General features: G+C 32.7%; 1 protein-coding gene across 1 annotated transcript; it reads left to right on the top strand.

The window, feature by feature from the left end:
- The first annotated feature begins 11,747 nt into the window (after positions 1-11,747).
- LOC120148196 (protein DOUBLE-STRAND BREAK FORMATION-like) lies at positions 11,748-12,181 on the top strand. Its single transcript, XM_039161366.1, has 2 exons — positions 11,748-11,832; positions 11,919-12,181. The coding sequence occupies exons 1-2, from the start codon at positions 11,765-11,767 to the stop codon at positions 12,151-12,153; spliced, it is 303 nt and encodes a 100-aa protein (XP_039017297.1). The 5' UTR covers positions 11,748-11,764; the 3' UTR covers positions 12,154-12,181.
- The last annotated feature ends 8,645 nt before the right edge of the window (positions 12,182-20,826 follow it).

Below are 20,826 nucleotides of genomic sequence, written 5' to 3'. Positions count from 1 at the left end.
AATAATTATAAACACATACTATTTTATATTAATTTTAAGTTTTTTTTAAATATCAAACATTTATAAAATTAACCTCGGGTTAAAGCTACATGTCCTTGGCCCATAACTTTGCACTAGACAAATGAATAAGCATATGGGCAGAATCGAGTTGGTCGAATTTATAGTTTGTGCGAGCAAAGCAAAACAATATATTTCAAATTTTAATAATATCAGAAATTACATCTTATTTGATACATTTTAATTCATTAAAACTAAATTTTATATTTTTTTTTCATTTTTTCCTTAACATGTTCAATTAAATTTCATTTTCTTCTCTAAATAATGAGAATACACACTTAACCCCTAGAGGACTTAGTGCATCCACCCTGCATCACGGATATGCCATGTGTATGCCTAACGTGGAATCATTAAGATCCCTATTATTAAACTTGTTAACCACCATGGTAGAATCGAGTTCAATAATAATATCATGCCACGCTTCTTCAAGTTCAAGCGCGAGGTTAACAAGCAATGAGACTGAAGTTTGAAGATATAACCAGACACCAAACCACTAAGCCTAGGCTTCTGCTTGGTTTCAGATTGCCATGACAATAATGTTTATAGGCTTCTGCTTGTTTTAAGATTGACATGACAATATTTTTTATATATGATGTATGTTAGTGTTACCCTTTGGTTTTGAAAAATTAATCCGTTCAAAAAAAAATGAATAAAGCTTTTCAAAATCAATAAAATTTAGAAGTCAAGGAACCCTAGCTGCCCTTTTCTTTCTCTTTTTTTCTCTACACTTTGTGTCATTTTTTATAGATCGAATCAAGTTTTCTTTCTTTAATTTTGTGTAGTCGGTGGAGACATTGATTTTAATGTTAGTTGCTGACCGTCGATTGTCTTTTATTTTTGTATTTTTTTTTAATTTTTTTTAATAAAAATAATTATGTTTTTGTGATATTTTTTTTGTCTTTTGGTAGTTTTCGGGTTTTTAGTCGTTGTTTTTGTTTATCTTTTTTCTCATAGTTAGATTTGATATCGCCACGATTGATCAATATGACACTTATTTTTTATTGTCGCAGCCGTCTTTCGGGTGAGCCCAGAATTGAGCTTCGACTTGGATTAAACGAATTGGAGTCGCCATCGATCATTTATTTTAAAACAAATGGGTTGATCGGATACCCTATTTCTTACATGATATGCGTCTTTCCAAAGATGTGTCGGATTCGGGAGTCGGTTACAGTCAATGAAGGGTTAGCACCCTTGAACTGCCCTTTCGGTACTACGCAATTTCCAGTTGTCTTAAATTAAGAAAATTGTAATTTAAAATTAAAAGGTAAAAATACGATCCCAATTACTTACCTTAGATAGTTTTAAAGGTGTACCCTTAAGAGATCCAAGAAACGTGTTAGATAAAAATGTAAGAAATAAATAAATAAAATTAAAATGAAGAAAAAATAAATTAAATAAAAGATAAGATAAAGAAAAAAAAGATAAAATAGTAAGTAATATAAAAAATATAATAAAAAATAAAAAGAAGAAAAAATATATAAATAAAACAAATAAATAAAATAATAATAAAAAAGTAAAAATAATATATATATATATAAATAATAAAAATATAAAAAATAATAAATATATATAAATTAATAAAACAGATAATAAAAAATAACATATATATATATATGTAATCTAAAAAAAAAAATATATACTAAGTAAAAAAATGCATAAAATGTAAAAAAAATATTACATGAAAAAAAAGAAAAATAACAAAGCAATTAAATAAAATGAGTAATAAGGAAAATGTGCGTATAAATAAAGTTAAATAAATAAAATAATAATAATTAAAACGTAAATGTAAAAGACCGAATCAAAAGGAAAAACAAATCGATGGGCAAATTTCAAAGAAAAAAAATTGATTTAGGGGGGAGAATTGAATATTTAAAAATAGGAACACGCCTCGGGGGGTAGATCTAGGTTCGAAAACCCAACCCTTTTTGGTCATCGGCGTAACCCACGTTTTGGGTTATTCGAACTAAATATCAAGAAAAATAACATGCACATGCGAGAAATGAACGAATCAAGGTAAAAAAGATGCTATCTTTTATTTCCTTTTCGAATCGTTTACAATAGCTTTGCCTTTGTATTTTTTCGTGTTTTCCTCTGTATTTTGTATGTAAATCGTGTGTTACAATAGTGAGTTACAATGGCTATTTATAATGCTTGTGAAACCTATTTTTAGGAGTTTGAATCCTACTAAAACTCTAACGTTTGTTTTCTGAATCCCACTAAATCGGGGTTATTGAGAGTGTTGTACCCATACGAAAATGTGTGTTGACAGCTGCCCCTCTTTGCCCATAGTCATGTAACGGGGATAGGGCAAAGATTAAAAGACACGCTTTTCGTTCGGTGGAGTTGAAAATTGACTCTGATATTTCAATAACTCCATGTCGAATTAAGTTGTGGATGACTCATCTGTCGTGAAGTCGATTTCATCTTGAAATGATATGGAATTGAAGCCGTAGTTCGGAATCTGAATTAGCACGTGGCTTCTCGTTGCCCTTCGGTCTTCTTCTCGATTTAAAGCTCTTGGATCGGAATCGAACTCAGAAATATTCGTTGACAGATAGCTTTTCTTGACTTAAGTTGTGCTGCTTGAAAATGATTGATTGTCACTAAGGCACGGCTAATCCAGGTCTTCTTCTCGACTTGAAAACCTCGACTACAACCGGAAAGTGGTGTGATTGATGTGTCATCGAGCTGAATGGAATCGAACTCGACAATTTTGTTGACAGATAGCCCTTATTGCCTTGAGCTATGCTGCAAATGATGTGCCCTCGAAGCTGAGTGTAATCGAACTCGAAGGTCTTGGGTTTCAAGAGAAACATTTTCAAAGGTTTTTTTTGTGTTTCAAGAGAAACAATTTCAAAGGGTTTTTTTTGTGTTTCAAAAGAAACAATTTCGAAGGTTTTTTTCGTGTTTCAAGATAAATTGTCTCAAGGGAGGCAAAATTTTGTTTCAAGATAAACATATTCAAAGATTTATGTTTCAAGAGAAACTGTCTCAAGAGAGACAAAACTTTGTTTCAAGGGAAATTGTCTCAAGAGAGACAAAATTTGTTTCAAGAGAAACTGTATCAAGAGAGACAAAACCTAGTTCCAAAAGAAACTGTCTCAAGGGAGACGAAATTTGTTTCAAGGAAAACATATTCAAAGATTTTATTTCAAGGAAAACTGTCTCAAGAGAGACAAAATTTGTTTCAAGGAAAACTGTCTCAAGAGAGACAAAATTTGTTTCAAGGGAAACTGTCTCAAGAGAGTTAAAACTTTGTTTTGGGTAAATTAGTCTCAAGCGAGACGACCACTTGTTTCGAGAGAAACAATCTCAAAGGCGATCGATAATCTGCCTATTCCTGAAGATAAATATTGCTGGTGGGTACGATTTATTCGTCGGGAAGTTGAAACCGTGGATGGCCCCTTTGTTGTGAAGTTGAGCCTTGAATTGGATATCCTTCATCGTGAAGTTAAAATCCAATGAATGTTGCTAGTGAGCACGATTCCCTTAGTCGTGAAGTTGAAACCGTGGATGGCCCATTCGTTGTGAAGTTGAGCCTTAGCTTGAATATCCTTCGTTGTGAAGTTGAAATTGACTCTGAACGAGACTCTAAAAGTTGTTTTGTCGTCAGACAGTCGCCCCTTTGCTATGAGGTCGAGCAACCACCCTCAAATTTTAAATGTGCTTTTGAATCGAGTATTTTTCGTCTTGAAGTTTACACTTGACTCAAAAAGCTGCAAAAAAATATGTATGCTAAAAATGATAAATGTGATGTCTAAAATGCATGCAACCTGAATTAATTTTTTTTATCTCTTGGATGGAGCCTCATTCTTTGCCTGCTTGCTCCTGCAAGTGGAGGAAAATGCCTTAAGAAGATCTGATAATTCGCATCAGGATGTTGAATCCCCAAAGATGCCCCAATATTCGATATTGAATCTTCAAAGATGCCCTCATTATTCCTCATTTTTTGCTTCAACATTGATTCTAAGCTTGAGTTTTGTGTCTGAGAGCCACATGTCATTTACCAAGATCCACTCTAGAGAGATTGTCTTGTTTGAAAAAAAGTTTTTCTTTCTCTTTTACTTACAAAGTTCTGAAAATATCAATTAAAAGAGTTTCGAAAAATGTTTAATCAAAAGTTTTGAAAATATTACCCCTTTCGCGGTTTTACAGTCGAGACAAATCATAAAGCTAGAGTTCATTGGATATCAAAGAAGTAATTACATTGTTAATCCTTCAATAAATTATAGTTATTTGACAAGTGCCAAGATCAAAGCTATCTTTGGGAAATGGGTAAAAAAAGTCTCAGGTTATTGTGTTTGGTCAGAGGTTTGGCATTTTTGTTTATTTGATGCTCAAAGGTTTGATGGGGTAGCTTGTTGCTCCTTTACTGGAAGAGTTCTCCGAATCCCAACTTTCATGGTCACGCTCGGATTGTGAGATGCCTTATCAAGGAATTTGTGCAATCGCCTCAGCTGCATAATTTTTATATTCAAGCCGCCTTTTTAGGTTTTTAACTCGAATCCTCCTTTGGTTTCAAGTCTTCATTCAGAATTTACGTCTTGAACCCTCTTTATTATTTTTTTTCTATTATGCATTAAAGATTTTAAAAAACTTTTTGCAAATAAAGATTAATCCTGACGGGCGGGATGAAATCTGAAGATAGTCTATTCTGTTTAGAAATCCATGTATGATTAGAAGGGACTTTTAAGGCACGTAATGTAGGCCATGGTTCATGGTTATATTAGAAAAGGATAAATAAGCACAAACAAGTGTTTCAGGATATTAAACCAAGGATCAATTCATTTTCATGCCTTCAATCACGTCTTACTCAATTTGAATCTGCTCGTATATGTTTCTCTTGATTTTCTCTGGATAATCCATGATCTTCGAGTAAAGTGATTCTGGAATAATTGTGCTTGATCAATCTCATAATTTAAATCTCGACGCGTCATTTGAATCGAGTGAATCTTTGCATATGCGTCCTGTCTTCTTTTTTCTTCACTTTTTTCTTTATTTTTGTTTCTCTTTTTTATTTTTTATTTTCTCTTTGCTTTTTTCTTCTTTTTTCTCTTTTTTCCCTTTTTGTTCTGATTGAATCTTCGCACTTGGCATTTGGTATCTCATTTGGATTGATGTCTTCACTCACATGAGCAGATTTCTTCCACCTTGCCCCCCAGTGTGGAGGGTGATCCTTGGTTAGGGTTGAATCAAAAGAAAAATATTATAGGCTCAAAAGGGGACACAATGGATATATATTTTCTCTTGTTGTGAAAGGATGAAGAAAGAAAGTCGTTCATCATTTCATATGCCTCAAGTTGTGTCTTAGAAGAATGCTCATGTTCAAAAGAACAACTCGATGCCTTGGGTTTTAATGGTATACAAAAGTCAATTTTGAGTCTAAAGAGACAATGGTGTGACTTTATTGACTCAAATAAAGGTTCAAAAGTTTCAAAGGGTGATAATGTCAAAATCTGGTCTTTTGGTAATGACCATGAGTTATTTTGGGTAAATAATTAAAGTATTTTATTTTGGGGTTTGAGACAGGATAAGAAAGGTATAATCTTGTCATATGTCAAAAATCTATAATTCTTGAAGAATTAAAAGAATATTTAATTCATTTAATATTCGAAGAACTAAAGATTAAAATTTGTTCAATTATTCCACCTTAGAAAGTAGCATAAATTCAGTCGTTTAAAAGATTAAGCAAACATGAAAGATAAAAAATGTGTTCAAACAAAACAATGCTCTCAGTGCAAATGGCAGATGCAATGCCCCTTTCTCGATTGTCCATGCCCCTGAATCCCTCAGGTTTTGAATCTTATGCTTCAGTGCCTTACAGTTCTCAGAGGAATGTTTGGAGCTTCCTAAGAGGTAACTGTACACAGCTTCAACATCGTAGCCCTTAGGATATGTGGACTTTTTTTCTCAGATCATCTTGACAGGCTTGACCCTACAATCAGCTGATCAAGCTCCCAATGTACTGATTTCAGTTTTTTTAATTGTTAAAATCTTTCTTCCATGTGGTGTCATGTGATTAAAAACACTGCATCCAATCCTCCATGAAGAAATTTCATGTTTATGAAAATGCTTAAAAATGAAATGTAGATGCAAAAATGCATGAAATGCTCGAGGAATTGATCCGAAAACATGCATGTTATTATAAATAATCCCTATTGAGGGACAAAAGTATTTTATCTTTTAAGAGAAAAAATATCCTAACAACTTCTGACAGGTTGACTAGTCTTCTGCCTTCGTCTATCACCGGCCGAATAACATTTCGAACCGCTCCAGCTTCTCTGGTTAAACCGTGCAAGTGACGAGCTGCTCTTTGTACTTGTTCCCAAAAATATCGAATGATTGCATCTCTGGCTTTCATCCTTTGCTGAGCATGTTCTCTAACGGCAACGCTATTGGAGCCCTCTATCGATAGGAGTTATCCGAAGTTTATTTGCATGTTTCTTGAATTCGTCAGCAATGACCTCGAATTTCAACCATCGCTTTGTCATCTTGTTCTTTTTGTCTTTGAAAAGACTCTCCAAATCAACAACCTCCATCTTGCCCCTGCAACCTTTGCCAACCCAAAGTTGATTTTTGATGTGCTTGGTGTAAACTCGGATTGTGGGCACCACGTCTTCTGGATTGAATTTGATACATAGTCTTCTTGTAGATTGTCCTATGTATTTTCATCTCTTGTATTACAACTCCATTATCCATTAAAGCAAACTATTTATGTTTAACAAACATGTTTTTTGGATTAACACCTCTTGCGAATGATGTAAATGATGAAAAATGAAAAAAAACAAAATCAAAAATGAAGGGAAAAAGTTAGCGAGACAGGGATAATAAAAAAATGATGAAAATGAAAAGTCCTACCTCACATGATATCTACCCAACATGCTTATTATTTCTATACGAACATGAGCTCTATCCCGCATGCTAATTTCAAACAAATCTTAACCGTATATTTGTCTAGTTCGCATGCTTTGAATAGAAAGTAAAGCGAGAAATAATTCAGGCATTCTAGGGTTTAAAATGAGGTTTTGGGGTGGCCTCTAATTCCCCGTACTCTCCCGGTTTAGGTTCTAAAAAGGTACCCGAATTCTCCTTGTTGATGCCCCATTGGGCTTGCCAGACCCTTAGTCCTAAGCCCATTACAAGCTTGTGTGGACTAAGTTAAACTCGAGAGGAAACATTCCCTTATGCCCGCACGGTGAATAAATTCATACGAAGACATAAGGTATATGAATCCTGAAGGCTACTTGCTAGGCCCGCACGGTGAATAAATTCATACGAAGGCGTCGCTTTCACCCCACTTAAAACGGGTTTGGAGCTCAGGTTTAGAGCTTTAGATGAAAAACAAGTTTTGACAAGCTGAAATCATTGAGAAAACAGTCAGTACAACTATTTATTCAAAAAAAATATAATCAGAAGTAAGTAATAAGGATCAAAAAATTAATTTAAAATTTAAAATTATCATTTTCATTAAAATGACAATTGGAAATTACCTTAGCCTGACTCACTTACCTGTCCCCAGCAGAGTCGCCAAGCTGTAGCGGCTGTCTTTCGGGTGGGCCCGGCATTGGGCTTCAACTTGGATTAAACGAATTGGAGTCGCCACCGATAATTTATTTTAAAACAAATGGGTTGATCGTATACCTTATTTCTTACCTGATATGCATCTTTCCAAAGATGTGTCAGATTCGGGAGTCGGTTACAATCAAGGAAGGGTTAGCACCCTTGAACTGCCCTTTCGGCACTACGCAATTTACGGTTGTCTTAAATTAAGAAAATTGTAATTTAAAATTAAAAGGTAAAAATACGATCCCAATTACTTACCTTAGATAGTTTTAAAGGTATACCTTTAAGAGAGCCAAGAAACGTGTTAGATAAAAAGGTAAGAAATAAATAAATAAAATTAAAATGAAGAAAAAATAAATTAAATAAAAGATAAGATAAGATAAAGAAAACAAAGATAAAATAGTAAGTAATATAAAAAATATATAAAGAAAAAATATAAAGAAGAAAAAAAATATATAAATAAAATAAATAAAATAAAAATAAAAAAGTAAATAAAATATATATATATATATATATATATATAAAAAACATAAAAAATAGTAAATATATATAAATTAATAAAACGATAATAAAAATAACATATATATATATATATATATATATATATATCTTAAAAAATAAAAATATATACTAAAGTAAAAAAAATGCATAAAATGTAAAAAAAAATATTACATGAAAAAAAAGAAAAAAAACAAAACAATAAAATAAAATAAAATGAGTAATAAGAAAAATATGCGTATAAATAAAGTTAAATAAATAAAATAATAATAATTAAAACGTAAATTTAAGGGACCGAATCAAAAGGAAAAACAAATCGATGAGCAAATTTTGAATAAAAAAATTGATTTAGGGGGAATAATTGAATATTTAAAATAGGAATACACCTCGGGGGTAGATCTAGGTTCGAAACTTCGAAACCCACCCCTTTTTGGTCATCGGCGCAACCCACGATTTGGGTTATTTGAACCAAATCTTAAGAAAAATAACATGCACATGCGAGAAATGAACGAATCAAGGAAAAAAGATGCTACATTTTATTTCATTTTCGAATCGTTTACAATAGTTTTGCCTTTGTATTTTTTCGTGCTTTCTTCTGTATTTTGTATGTAAATCGTGTGTTACAATAATGAGTTACAATAACTATTTAAAATGCTTGTGGAACCTATTTTTAGGAGTTTGAATCATAGTAAAACTCTATCCTATTTTTAAGAGTTTGAATCCTTGTAAAACTCTATCATATTTTTAGGAGTTTGAATCCTACTAAAACTCTAACGTTTGTTTTCTGAATCCCACTAAATCGGGGTTGTTGAGAGTGTTGTAACTGGACGAAAAGGTGTGTTGACAGTTATCATACTGATCTTCCTTGTTTTGGACTCTCGAATTGATTTGGATACATGTTTTGCGTTCGTGGATAGTTTTTTCATGCCGCTTAACTCTGATTTATGATTTTTCGATAGTCTTTCAGTAGCTTCATCCCCTTTGTAGTTTGTTTACTGATTATGTCATATTTGTTCATATTTTTTTTTATATTTTTTTCGAATTTTTTGATTAGATTTTTTTAACCTTTTCATTCTTTGGTCTTTATATGATCTAAGTGTTTAGTTTTTGTGTCAATATTAATAAAAAAACGTCATAATTATATTTTAGATTTACAATTATAGTTGTAAATTTTCATTGTAAATTTGGATATTTTCTATTTTTAATTAAACTATCGGCTTTCTATAAAAAAATTAAAACCGTTCAAAATTGGGAAAAGGAAATGGTTGGAAGATCAAACAATATTTTATTCTTAATTTTATTGAAAAATATTCAAGAAAATGGTTGGAAGATCAAGCATATGTTTTATTTCTATTTTTATTTAAAATATTTAAAATATATTATTTTTATATTAATTTATTAAATATATTTTATTCTTACTTTAACTTATTAAATATATGTTAACAATATTTTTAAATTAAGATACAATAATATATGTACATATATATTAAGTTAAGAATAATATATATATATTTTAAGTTAAAATAAAAATAAAATACATATTTCTAAGTTAAGATAAGAACAAAGTAAACATTCTATGTGCGACGTGAATCTCAATAATCGCAAAATGAAGTAAAGTCGTTATAACACACAACAACTCCGAGCCTTCAAAAAATCCCAGTGGTAGTAATCAGTAGATCTCCAGCTCACAATATAGAATCCAACAAAACTGTAAACATTAATTAAATTATAAATTTTTATAAATAAATTAAAATTTAAATAATTTGTTAAAATAATATTTACCACATGTCGACCGGTGATATAAATCCTCTTTCGTATATCAATTCTTGTTGCACACGAAAACTTCATCTCGATAATTTTATGTTGTCATCTAAATAATATAATGATAAATATAAATTAAAAAATAAGGATAAAAAATAACTTTAAAAAATTAATAAAAAATAAATTTAAAAATTACCTTTTAGCTAGAGAAAACTCAACTGAGGATGATGTAATTGGCGTAAAAAACAAGAACCGATACCACACCCAGGACTATAGCAAGACTAGGTAACGTGAAACATCAAGTTTTTGACATCTTTCAACGATTGTAGCCTTACAAAATTATTGATAAAAAATTGTCGAAATCGTTGAACCCCAACTAGTATTACAACAATCAGTGAAATTATTCAAGACCAAAATATACTGAGTGTGCACCAAATTTTCGTATTTATTCGATAACAATATATCTCCAAATAATTGGAGAAGATATGATTGGGTTGCAAATTTGACATTATCCTTGGTAGAGTCTTCATTCACTTGAAATTCAGACTCCATCCAAGTTATCCCTACCCGCATCCAGTCTAAGACATTTGATGATGACCTCTTTCCTAAAAATTCCTCAACAATATCGAATCAATTGTAATTGTTGTGCCTCACTAGTGCTGCACCATTAATCGGAACACCAAGTTGGTAAGTAATATATTCCAACGTAATCGTCGTTTCACCACTTAGAAAATGAAAAGTATGCATTTCAAGCTCCAACGTTCAATCAATGCCGAAATTAGTGTTAGATTCACCTTAAAACCATGAAGAAATGTGGTTGGATACAACCCGAATTGTTGTAGATATACAATAATATGTTTATGTGGATCTTTAAGTGTCATTCTTCGCTGACTATTGCCTCGTTATTCTTTCAGGGTGAGCTCGAGTGAGGAAATATGAACATTATCAAGACGTAATAATTCATTTCAGGTAGACACTTGAGGAATTCTTCCAAAAGTTTTCTCAAATGTAATTTTCTTCTTCTTAACAAGACACAATAAAAATCCTAAATCCCAAACCCATATTTATAAACCTAAACCCAATAACTATAAATAACTATATATTTTTTTTAAAATCCCGTGAAAATTATCACGTCCAGGTGACAAAATCCAATATGATCATTTCTTCTTCCCATTGCCCAACCACTGCAAATTGCTAGTTGATTTTAAATTCCAAAGGAACTCTTCACATCGACGTGACGAGTTCCACAATTTAAAGGCATAAGGGTCATATTTGCCCCTATAATAAACCCAATTTATTATTTTCGCTCTTATAGTATTTTTGCATCAATTTAGCTCTCAAAGTTGTTTAGTTGTATCATTCTATACCATTCCCCTAACTTAAAACCTTAAATTATAAACATTAAGTTAGTGATAAAGGTTTATGGTTTAGAGGTAATAGGGTTATGGTTTAGGGTTTATAATTTAGGTTTTCAAGTCCGGGATATGATATAGAATGATGTAATTGAACAAATTCGAGGGCTAAATTATTACTGAATTTTGAAAAAAATAATTTTAACGGACTCGTAACATCGACTTGACGAGTAGGAGGAGATATATTATAATATTGAACCCCACAGGGTCCACTTACCTGGGACTATTTAAATTATTGTTTGAGTAAACTCATCGTATCGTCAATACGTGTTTTTCTTGTACTGTAGCATTTGCCGTAGATTCTGAAATAAAATTTTGTTGGGCCTAATGGGTCAATTAAATATACAGCCTAACATAATGGAGCTGTGCTTAATTTTGCATTGTACGGGCTTGAGGCCCAAAACTATCTATATAAGGTTTAAAGTTCAAACTAACTCCTAGCCTCCAATTTCCGTCCAATTCTCTAAGCCACGATGTCAGACCCCTACTCTCGCGTTGCTCAGCAAATCGCTCTTTTCCGCTCCCCAATCAACAACAAAATGTTCACTCAATCTCTCAAACAAAAATTCCTTTTAGTCCAGGATATCTCTTTGATTCGTTTAATGATTTTCCTTTCGTTCTTCGCAGATTCAACGACGATTCTCTTCGCATTCTCGAATCAGTTCTCGCCTCCAACGACGTTAAATCGCTTTTTCAACTACGGTCCACCTTAAAACAGTTCATCAGATCTGATTATCTCTCAGCTATTCGCCATATTGCAGCCAAAACTGTGGATCAACAGCTCTCCACTCTCGAATTCTTTGTTCAAGCCTTCGCTATCATCGGTGATATCGAGGTTACAGAAATCCTTGATTTTATTTGATCGCTCTGTTGTTTTTGTTTAATCCATTATTTTCTCTGCCACTGAATTTCTTTTTTCTTCTAAATTTAATTATCATTCTTTTGGTTCAGAGTTGTTTGGCTTTGAGGTACGGCTTACGGGGCTCTGGTTCTTCGCGAACACAAGTCTCATATCCAACAATGGTTGCAAGTTTCACCTGTGGAATGGCTTAATTTTGCTGAGCAATCACTAGAGAATAGCTTTTATGCTATTTCTGCAAAGGTATTTTACAAATGCATGTTTTCATCTTCGCCATACTTGAGGTTCAATCTCTCACTTTGTTAATTTATTACAACAATAATTCTAGCCTTGAGATTTATTCTTCCAGTTGATTAATTGTGCTACTAATTTGGTTGTGGCTTCTATAGGCCTGTGATTATGCATTATCGTGCCTTCAGAGGAATGAAATTGCACGATCCAAAACAGATCAATGGTATGAAAATCTGCAACTTACTGAAAGAATAAGCAAACTCAATAATTGTGTTCTAACATCGGCAGCTTCCCGCTCTGGTATCTCTCACTACATACATATTTTACTACTTTTTAAATCTTCAAAAATCATCAACCCAATTCGTTATATGCAAATATTTGGTATTGTATTGATGTTTCCAAACAGATACTAACGAAAAGTATGTAATCACTTTATTCCTGAATGTGTCTCGTCTGATTTCATGCCATGAAAAAATGATTTAATTATATTTCACAGTTCAGGAACAGGCAGCAGAATACTTGAGGAAGAGGAGTGAGAAATGCAAAGCGCAGCCTCCAATTCGTAAGACAGCACCTTGTGCTGCCAGCACTCTGTACAGGAAGGGAATCAAAAAGCGCAATGACCGAAAATTGCATGTAAGCCAGATGGTGAAGCTATGCGGTAGTGAATCTGCGTAAACCGCACATTCAAGATCAAGACTGCTGCATCCGGTTCCCCTCCACCAAGCACAATGGGTAAACATTGAATGTCCTCCCTACATGCTGTTAACTTTACTCTTAGATTAACTTGGTAGAAGTTCTATGAAAAATAAGCTGCTCTATGATATTAATTAGAAAATTGTTAAGCCTTTCCGGCTTTGCTATGCGCTAGCAATTATACAATTTATACTGAACGTTAAAAAGGCAATTGTACAATTATTCAAGTTAAGTTTGAAAAAATGCTAATATTTTGGTAAGATTAACATTTTAATAATCCGACAAGTAAAATATGATAACAATGAATGTAGTAATGCTTTAACAATATCCATCCTTTCCCGTTCCCTTACCGTTGATGTTGTATCCAGGTTTGTCCCAAGATATGTGGAGACCCTGTGTTACGTTTTAAAATGAGACCCTTAAATTATTTTATAATAAAATAAAATTATAGAATGAGGCCCCTAAAATATTTTTTTCCCATTAGAAATCATTATTTTAGTGAGGGATTTAGGAAGAAATGATTGTAATTCATTTATTGTGAGTTTTTAGGAAGAAATGGTTACAATTCATTTATTGAAATAATAAAGAAGAAAATTAAAAGATTTAAAAAAATATTGTCATGAAAATTAATAAAGGAATAATAACAAATTTTTTGAAAAATAATTTTTATTAACATATTTTTTTTAAAGTGTAGGGCCTCTAAAATTTTGGGGCCTTGTGACATATTACATCTTGTACATGTTAAAGAATGAGCCTGATTATATCTAGTTGCTTGAGGACACATTTAAACGGACTTTGAAAATTTTAACTGTTTTAGGCATAAATACCCAATAGTCGATGCTACTAGCAAGGTAAGAATGTTTGAGAATTTTTTTTACATTTGTGTTTTTCTGTTCTTATGAACTATGTTGTATTGTTGTTGGGTAACCTAACGCAGTTTTAGGTATTTAATATGTGCTCGAGATAGGCACGGGACGAGTACAATTCAGGTATGTATCGGGAACATCTCATGTTGATAGAATACGATTAAAATTAGTTGGGTTTATTAGAAAGATTTTTGGAGAAATATCAGGACGACATTTGATATTCACACCTATATCCATGGTTTTTTTTATTGAAATTTAACTTAAATAATAAAAAATATGATTTTGAATGAGAACTTGGAGTTTATTTTGAAGCTTGGAATATCAATCAACTTATGATGAATTTTCAGATGAGATCTGGGTGTTTTTGAATTGATATGTCTTCTTATTGTCTCGGCCGTCTTTCGGGTGGGCCCGAAATTGGGCTTAGTCTTGAATAATTGGGTTAGAGTCGCTATCGACCATTTTAAAAAACATCTTAGGTAGGTCGGACATCATCTTACCTGATCTGCGTTTTATCAGAATTATGCCGGGTTCGGGAGTCGGTTACGGTCAAGGAAGGATTAGTACCCTTGAATAGCCATTTCGGTACCAATTAATTTGTCGGTTGTCTTGATTGCGAAAATTAAAAATTAAAATAAAATTTTGATTCGACTAATTACTTTTGATTAGTTGAACAAAGACCCTTGAAAAGATGGAAATGTTAGATTTGTCATGAAATGCCGAATCAGATTAAGAAAAAAAATGCTAAATATAACAATAATAAACAAAATAAGAAGAGTAAAAAGCATAAATAAATAATATAAGGGGAAAAAATAAGATAAGAATAAGAATAATATATATATATATATATATGTATACACATGTAATAAAATGTAGGGAAAACACAAAAAAATAATAATAATAAACAAATAAACAAATAATAATGATAGTAGTAATAATAAAAATAAAACAAATAAATAAATAAATAATAATAAAAAGAAATAAATAAAATATATATATCTTAAAAGTAGTATTAAATAAATAATAATAAAAAATAAAGCATAAAAAAGGACTGAATTAAAAGAATAACAAAACAGAGGATGAAAATCAAAGGAATTCTGGATTAAATTGAGGTAAATGGACTAAAATGAAATGTTTAAAGAAACGGGGGGACCAAAACACAATTCCCTCTTTTACCGCTAAAACACGCGGATCCTACCCCTCCGGGTCGGGTCGAAGCGGGTCGTCCAATGGGTTAGTATATAACCCAAAAATAAACCTCAAACCAAATCATTTCTCACTTTCTCTCAAAACAAACGCTTATCAGCTCTTCCTAATCCTCTCAACTTCTCTATAGAGCCCTGTCGACGATTGCCGCATGGGGAACAATCCGACCACCGCCCACGACGGCCGGCTACCTAAAAACCTACCCTTTCGAAAGCCCTCTCTGCCCTAACCCCTAATCTAGCCACCAATCACCGTGAAATGGCCTCAATCGGACTAGATCTAAAAGGGAAGCTCCGGCTTTTTACCTTCCCCAACGAACGATTCGTCAACCTATGCTTCCTTCTTCTCCGGTGTCATTTCTTCGCTCTTATTGATGAGAAAGGCTTCGACTTTTTCTTTTTTTGTTGATATATGATGTGATTGTGTTTTGCTTTGATATCATGTTTTTGTGGCTTGTTGGTTTTTCTGTGGCTATTGTTTTCGTGATGGTGTTTCCCTCGGTTTACTATGTTTATGCTTCGAATATTTTCATGGTATTTCTATGGTGATGGTTTTTGTTAGTCGTGTGTTTTCGTTGTTTTTCGTTGATGGTCCTCGGCAGTGTTCGAGGATGGGGTATTTATACATCCTCTGGCTGTTTGTTAGTTCTGAAATAAGGGGTTGTGACCGTCGTGAGGTCGGTCATCCCGGGATAGGTTAATTCCGGGATTCCTGCCGGCCGCTTCGCACCTTAACTGTTGGTTTCTCCCTTTTGCTGCGCCTGTGACAGACGTTGGAAACCTTAATCCTTGGATATTGGTTACGGTCTGGGTCAGGCCCACTTTGGACTATCTGGACCTTATTTTGGACCCTGAACAAAAAAATAAAAATAAAATAAATGAATAAGAATTAATAATAATAAATAAATAATAATAACAAATAAAAAGTATTTTTTTTAAAAATGATATAATATAAATTTTTTTAAAAATGTTTCTTTAAAAACTATATATTATATATAAATTTTCAAAAATGATTTTCAAAAAAACTATATAATTTTTAAAATGTTTTTTTAAAACTATATAATTTCCAAAAATGCTTTAAAAATTATATATTATATATAAGTTTTAAAAATGTTTTCAAAAACTATATATTATATAAGTTTTCAAAATGATTTTAAAAACCATATATTATATATATTTTCTAAAATGTTTAAAAAACTATATATTATATAGTTTTCAAAAGTGTTTTCAAAACTATATATTATATACATTTTCAAAATGTTTTTCAAAACTATATATTATATACGTATTTTCAAAAACTATTTGCAAACTATATAATATATATATATAGACGAAAATGAGTGTCTACAGCTACCCCTCTTTGTCCTTTTTCGTGGAACAAAAAATAGGACAAAGATAAAATGACACAAATTTTCGTTCGGTGGAGTTGAAAATTTGACTCTAAAAAAATAACTCCATGTCGAATTAAGTTGTAGTTGAGTCTATCTTGAAATAAATTTGAAGCTGTAGTTCGAAATTTAAATCAGAACGTGGCTTCTCGTTGCCAAATTGTAGTCCACTTTGGCATTCTTTTCGAATTAAAGACATTGGATAAAAATTCGACTGGAAAGTAGTCCATTGACTTCACCATATGGTTGATAGGCCTTCAAGCTGAACGAAATCAAACTCGAAAGGTCTTCTTTGACATATAGCTTTTCTCGACTTAAGCTACGCTGTCGGAAAAAAATTTCTTGTCACTAAGGCACGACTAATCCAAGTCTTCTTCTCGACTTGAAAGCCTCGATTGCAACCGAACAATAGTGTGATTGAAGTTTCATCGAGCTAAATGGAATCGAGCTCAATAATTTTATTGACAGATAGCCCTTCTTGCCTTGAGTTATTATGTAAATTTGGTTTGACTCTGAGCTGAGTGTAATCGAACTTGAAGGTATTCGGTTAGCAGATAGTGTAACATCCTCAATACCGGGTTAGTGACTAAATTGTAAAGTCTCATAATTTGGTGATTTAAAATAGAATGATTGAATAGTATAAAGATTTATTTGTAAATTATTGTATGGATTTGAATTGAAAGGAAGAAGAAATAGAAGGGCAAAGAGGTTATTTACAAGGAAATAAGAAAAGAAGGGTTATATATGTATCCACGTGGGTGGAAGAGGGGAGAACACAAAGGCTTCCAGAGTTCTTTTCTTATTATTTCTTCCTTGTACGTGTAAAGCAAAACAAAGGTGACTTTTATTATTATTGAGTTTCTTGTTAAATTTAAGATTGGTTTTTGATTATTAGATGATAACTAAGCTTAAGGAAAGTTTAGGTTATCTTAAAATCTAAGGATGATGGAGTTATAAGAGATTAAAGATTAGAGGTTCTTGAATGAAATCTTGGAATAGAGTTCATATATAGAATTGGAAGTTAAATTTGACTTGTCATCAATCTAGTTAAGACATATTAAGGGTTAGAAATGGAATTAAATCATGTTGCAAAGTTGGTACAATTCTTGGATTTCACAAGGAGGATAGGATTATGAGGTTTAAGATGAAATAAATGAGTATAGATTGATTTAAGTATGTGTACTGGAGTTAAGAATATAAAAGGGGATGAAACATGAAAGATTTAAGCTGAAATGGATAAGTTTTCGGGTTCAAGAAATGAATTCTGGGCATAGTGCATCGGTGCACATTCAACGTGTACCGATCCATCAAGAGAAAATCCCAGAATTTGTTGAAGGTGCATCGATGCACATAGAGTGTATCAATGCACTCATTTAAAATAAATGAACATCGAATGCCATTAGTGCATCGATGCACCTGCTTAAAGTACAAACATCGAATAGGATTTATGCACGATGCATGGGTAGTGCATCGATGTACCCGTCAAGGGATGCATCGATACATGGTGTAGTGCTTTGATGCATACCTTCAGTAAGAGATGGAAATAACTTTCTTTTAGCCTAAGGATTAATAGTTTGGAATATCAATTCGTATGCTGATAAGTATCAATGTACGATGCATGGGTAGTGCATCGATGTACCCGTCAAGGGATGCATCGATACATGGTGTAGTGCTTCGATGCATACCTTCAGTAAGAGATGGAAATAACTTTCTTTTAGCCTAAGGATTAATAGTTTGGAATATCAATTCGTATGCTGATAAGTATCAATGTATTACTATGTAGATTTAGAGCGTAATCTTATTCCAGAACAATCGAAGGATTAGAATCGAATCAAAGTAAGGCTAAGGTGAGTGCATTTTATAGTTAAAGTGTATAGAGACAAGACTTGTGATAAGTCTATCTCTGATAGTTGAATTAATGATTTCATACCCATGTATTTGCATACATATACTATTGTAATAGTGATTGCATGTATAATTCATTATATGTTCATATGACATTGAAGGAATGAATATTATTTCCAGAGAATATAATCCAGGTATGTGAAATAATAGAAAAGATTATGGGTTTATATGAAAAGTGATGAAAGAGATATGAAATGAGAAATGTATTTATATTAAAGCCCATGTTATATGATATGAGAGCTATAGGTATAGTTGGCATGCCAAGAGTCGAGGGTATATTAGTCTTTTGGGATGTATCCAGTAGTCCTTCGGGACGTATCCAGTGGTCATTCGGGATGTATCTAGTGGTCCTTCGGGACATAGTGGTCATTCGGGACAAATATTGAACAAATGTTCAGTGCCCCATGAGGGAATTTATTGAGCTGAGGTGACAGCATTAGTGCACAACCTTAATGTACTCAGATACCTCTGTTCTCAATAATGTACATGGGCAATTGAAAGATAAATTAAGGTGAAAGTGATAGAAGAAGATAAGTTTCATATGTACATGACATGATTATATCGGTTATAGTGAAATATATACATGCATGTTGAAATGTCATGATCAAATGGTAAGAATGCATATTCATGAATCTATCGCTACATGTTTATTTATTGCCTCACTAAGTCTATGACTTAGCGTGTAAGTGATTTACACATAGGTACCAGGAAACAAGAAGAGCAGTACTAGAAGTGGCAAGAATAACATCACTACTAAAAGATCAGATCAGAAGTAATTGGCAAAGTAGGTATTTTGGGTTGTGTATAGAGTGTTGACATGTAATAAGTTGTTAATTACGAATGCTCTGATCGATTTTGTATTTCGTGATCTCTTTTATGTAAATTAACGTATTTTGTTTTAATGAAAGTTTAAAATTTCCTTGTTTTTCTTTAAGTGACAAAGTTTGAAAAGTCAACGTAACACCTCAAACTCATATTCGGGTTGGATACAGGTTAGGGGTGTTAGATTTAATGGTATCAGAGATACGGTTTAGTCGATTCTCGGCATAAACTGAAGTCTAGAGTGTCTTATAATGTATACATGCCAACAAAATAGTGAAAACTTCTGATCTGATAAAATAGTAAGTATGTTGTTTTGCTAATAGAATGATAATATTGTGTCTTAATAGATGTCCATACATAGTAGTTCTAGAAATGAAGCGGGACATGATAGACCTGCTGAAAGTAGCAATTCACCTGCCCTGGCCAGGCAGAGTGAAGAACATACACCCTCTGGAGTGACTGTGAATGAACAAGATGTATTCTTTAGAACGTTAGACGTGGTATTGACGCGTTTCTAACCTCCTACTATTTTAACTCCGAAAATGAATATAGGGGAAGCTGGGGAAGGCCCTGTTACTACGGATCATTGGCTTAATGATGTGAAAGTCATGCTTGAGGGACTTCATTGTTCCGATGCTGAGAAGCTAGATGAAGTAATTTCCTTGTTAAGAGGGCAATCAAGGATTTGGTGGACTAATGTTACATTGAGGATGTCCCATACGGATTCAGGGAATTGAATTTCTTGCTAATCTGATGGAATTACCTTTTGACGAATTCGAGGTGATATTGGGAATGGACTGGTTATATCATTACTATGCTAATGTTGACTGTAGAATGAAAAGAGTAACGCTGAGAAGTCCAGAAGGGGTAGAAGTGGTGATATTTAGTGAATGATGGAATCCATTGGCAAATGTAATTTCAGTAATGTCGGCGAAGAAGTTAATGTTATAGGGATGTTAAGGGTTCATTTCTAATGTATTGGATGTTAGAACCAAGGAGAAAGGAATTGACGAAATTCCTATAGTAATTCCTATAGTCAGAGAATTTTTTGATGTTTTTCCTGCAGAGTTACCGGGTTTGCCTCCAGATAGAGAAGTGGAATTCCAGATTGAAATAATGTCTGGAACTTCACCTATTGCAATGACACCATACAGAATGGCTCCAAAAGAGTTGTAAGAATTAAAGATTAAATTACAAGAATTACTGGAAAAAGGTTTTATCAGACCGAATGTCTCACCATGGGGAGATCCAGTTTTGTTTGTTAAGAAGAAAGATGGTTCAATGCGTCTCTGCATTGACTACATGCAACTCAATAAAGTGACTATCAAGAATAAATATCAACTTCCTCGAATCGACGACTTATTTGATCAATTAAAGGGAGTTTCAGTATTCTCGAAAATTGATTTACGTTCAAGTTATCACCAATTAAAGATTCAAAAGAAAGATATTCAAAAGACGGCGTTTAGAACGAGGTATGGTCATTATGAGTTTATCGTGATGCCGTTTGGAGTTACGAATGCACCAGCTGCTTTTATGGATTTAATGAACAGAATATTCAACCCT

This window comes from Hibiscus syriacus, unplaced genomic scaffold (genome assembly GCF_006381635.1).
Source record: "Hibiscus syriacus cultivar Baekdansim isolate YM2019G1 unplaced genomic scaffold, ASM638163v2 tig00110954_pilon, whole genome shotgun sequence".
Lineage (NCBI taxonomy): Eukaryota > Viridiplantae > Streptophyta > Magnoliopsida > Malvales > Malvaceae > Hibiscus > Hibiscus syriacus.
The sequence above is the reverse complement of the archived record's forward strand: the minus strand, read 5'-3'. Positions and strand labels throughout refer to the sequence as shown.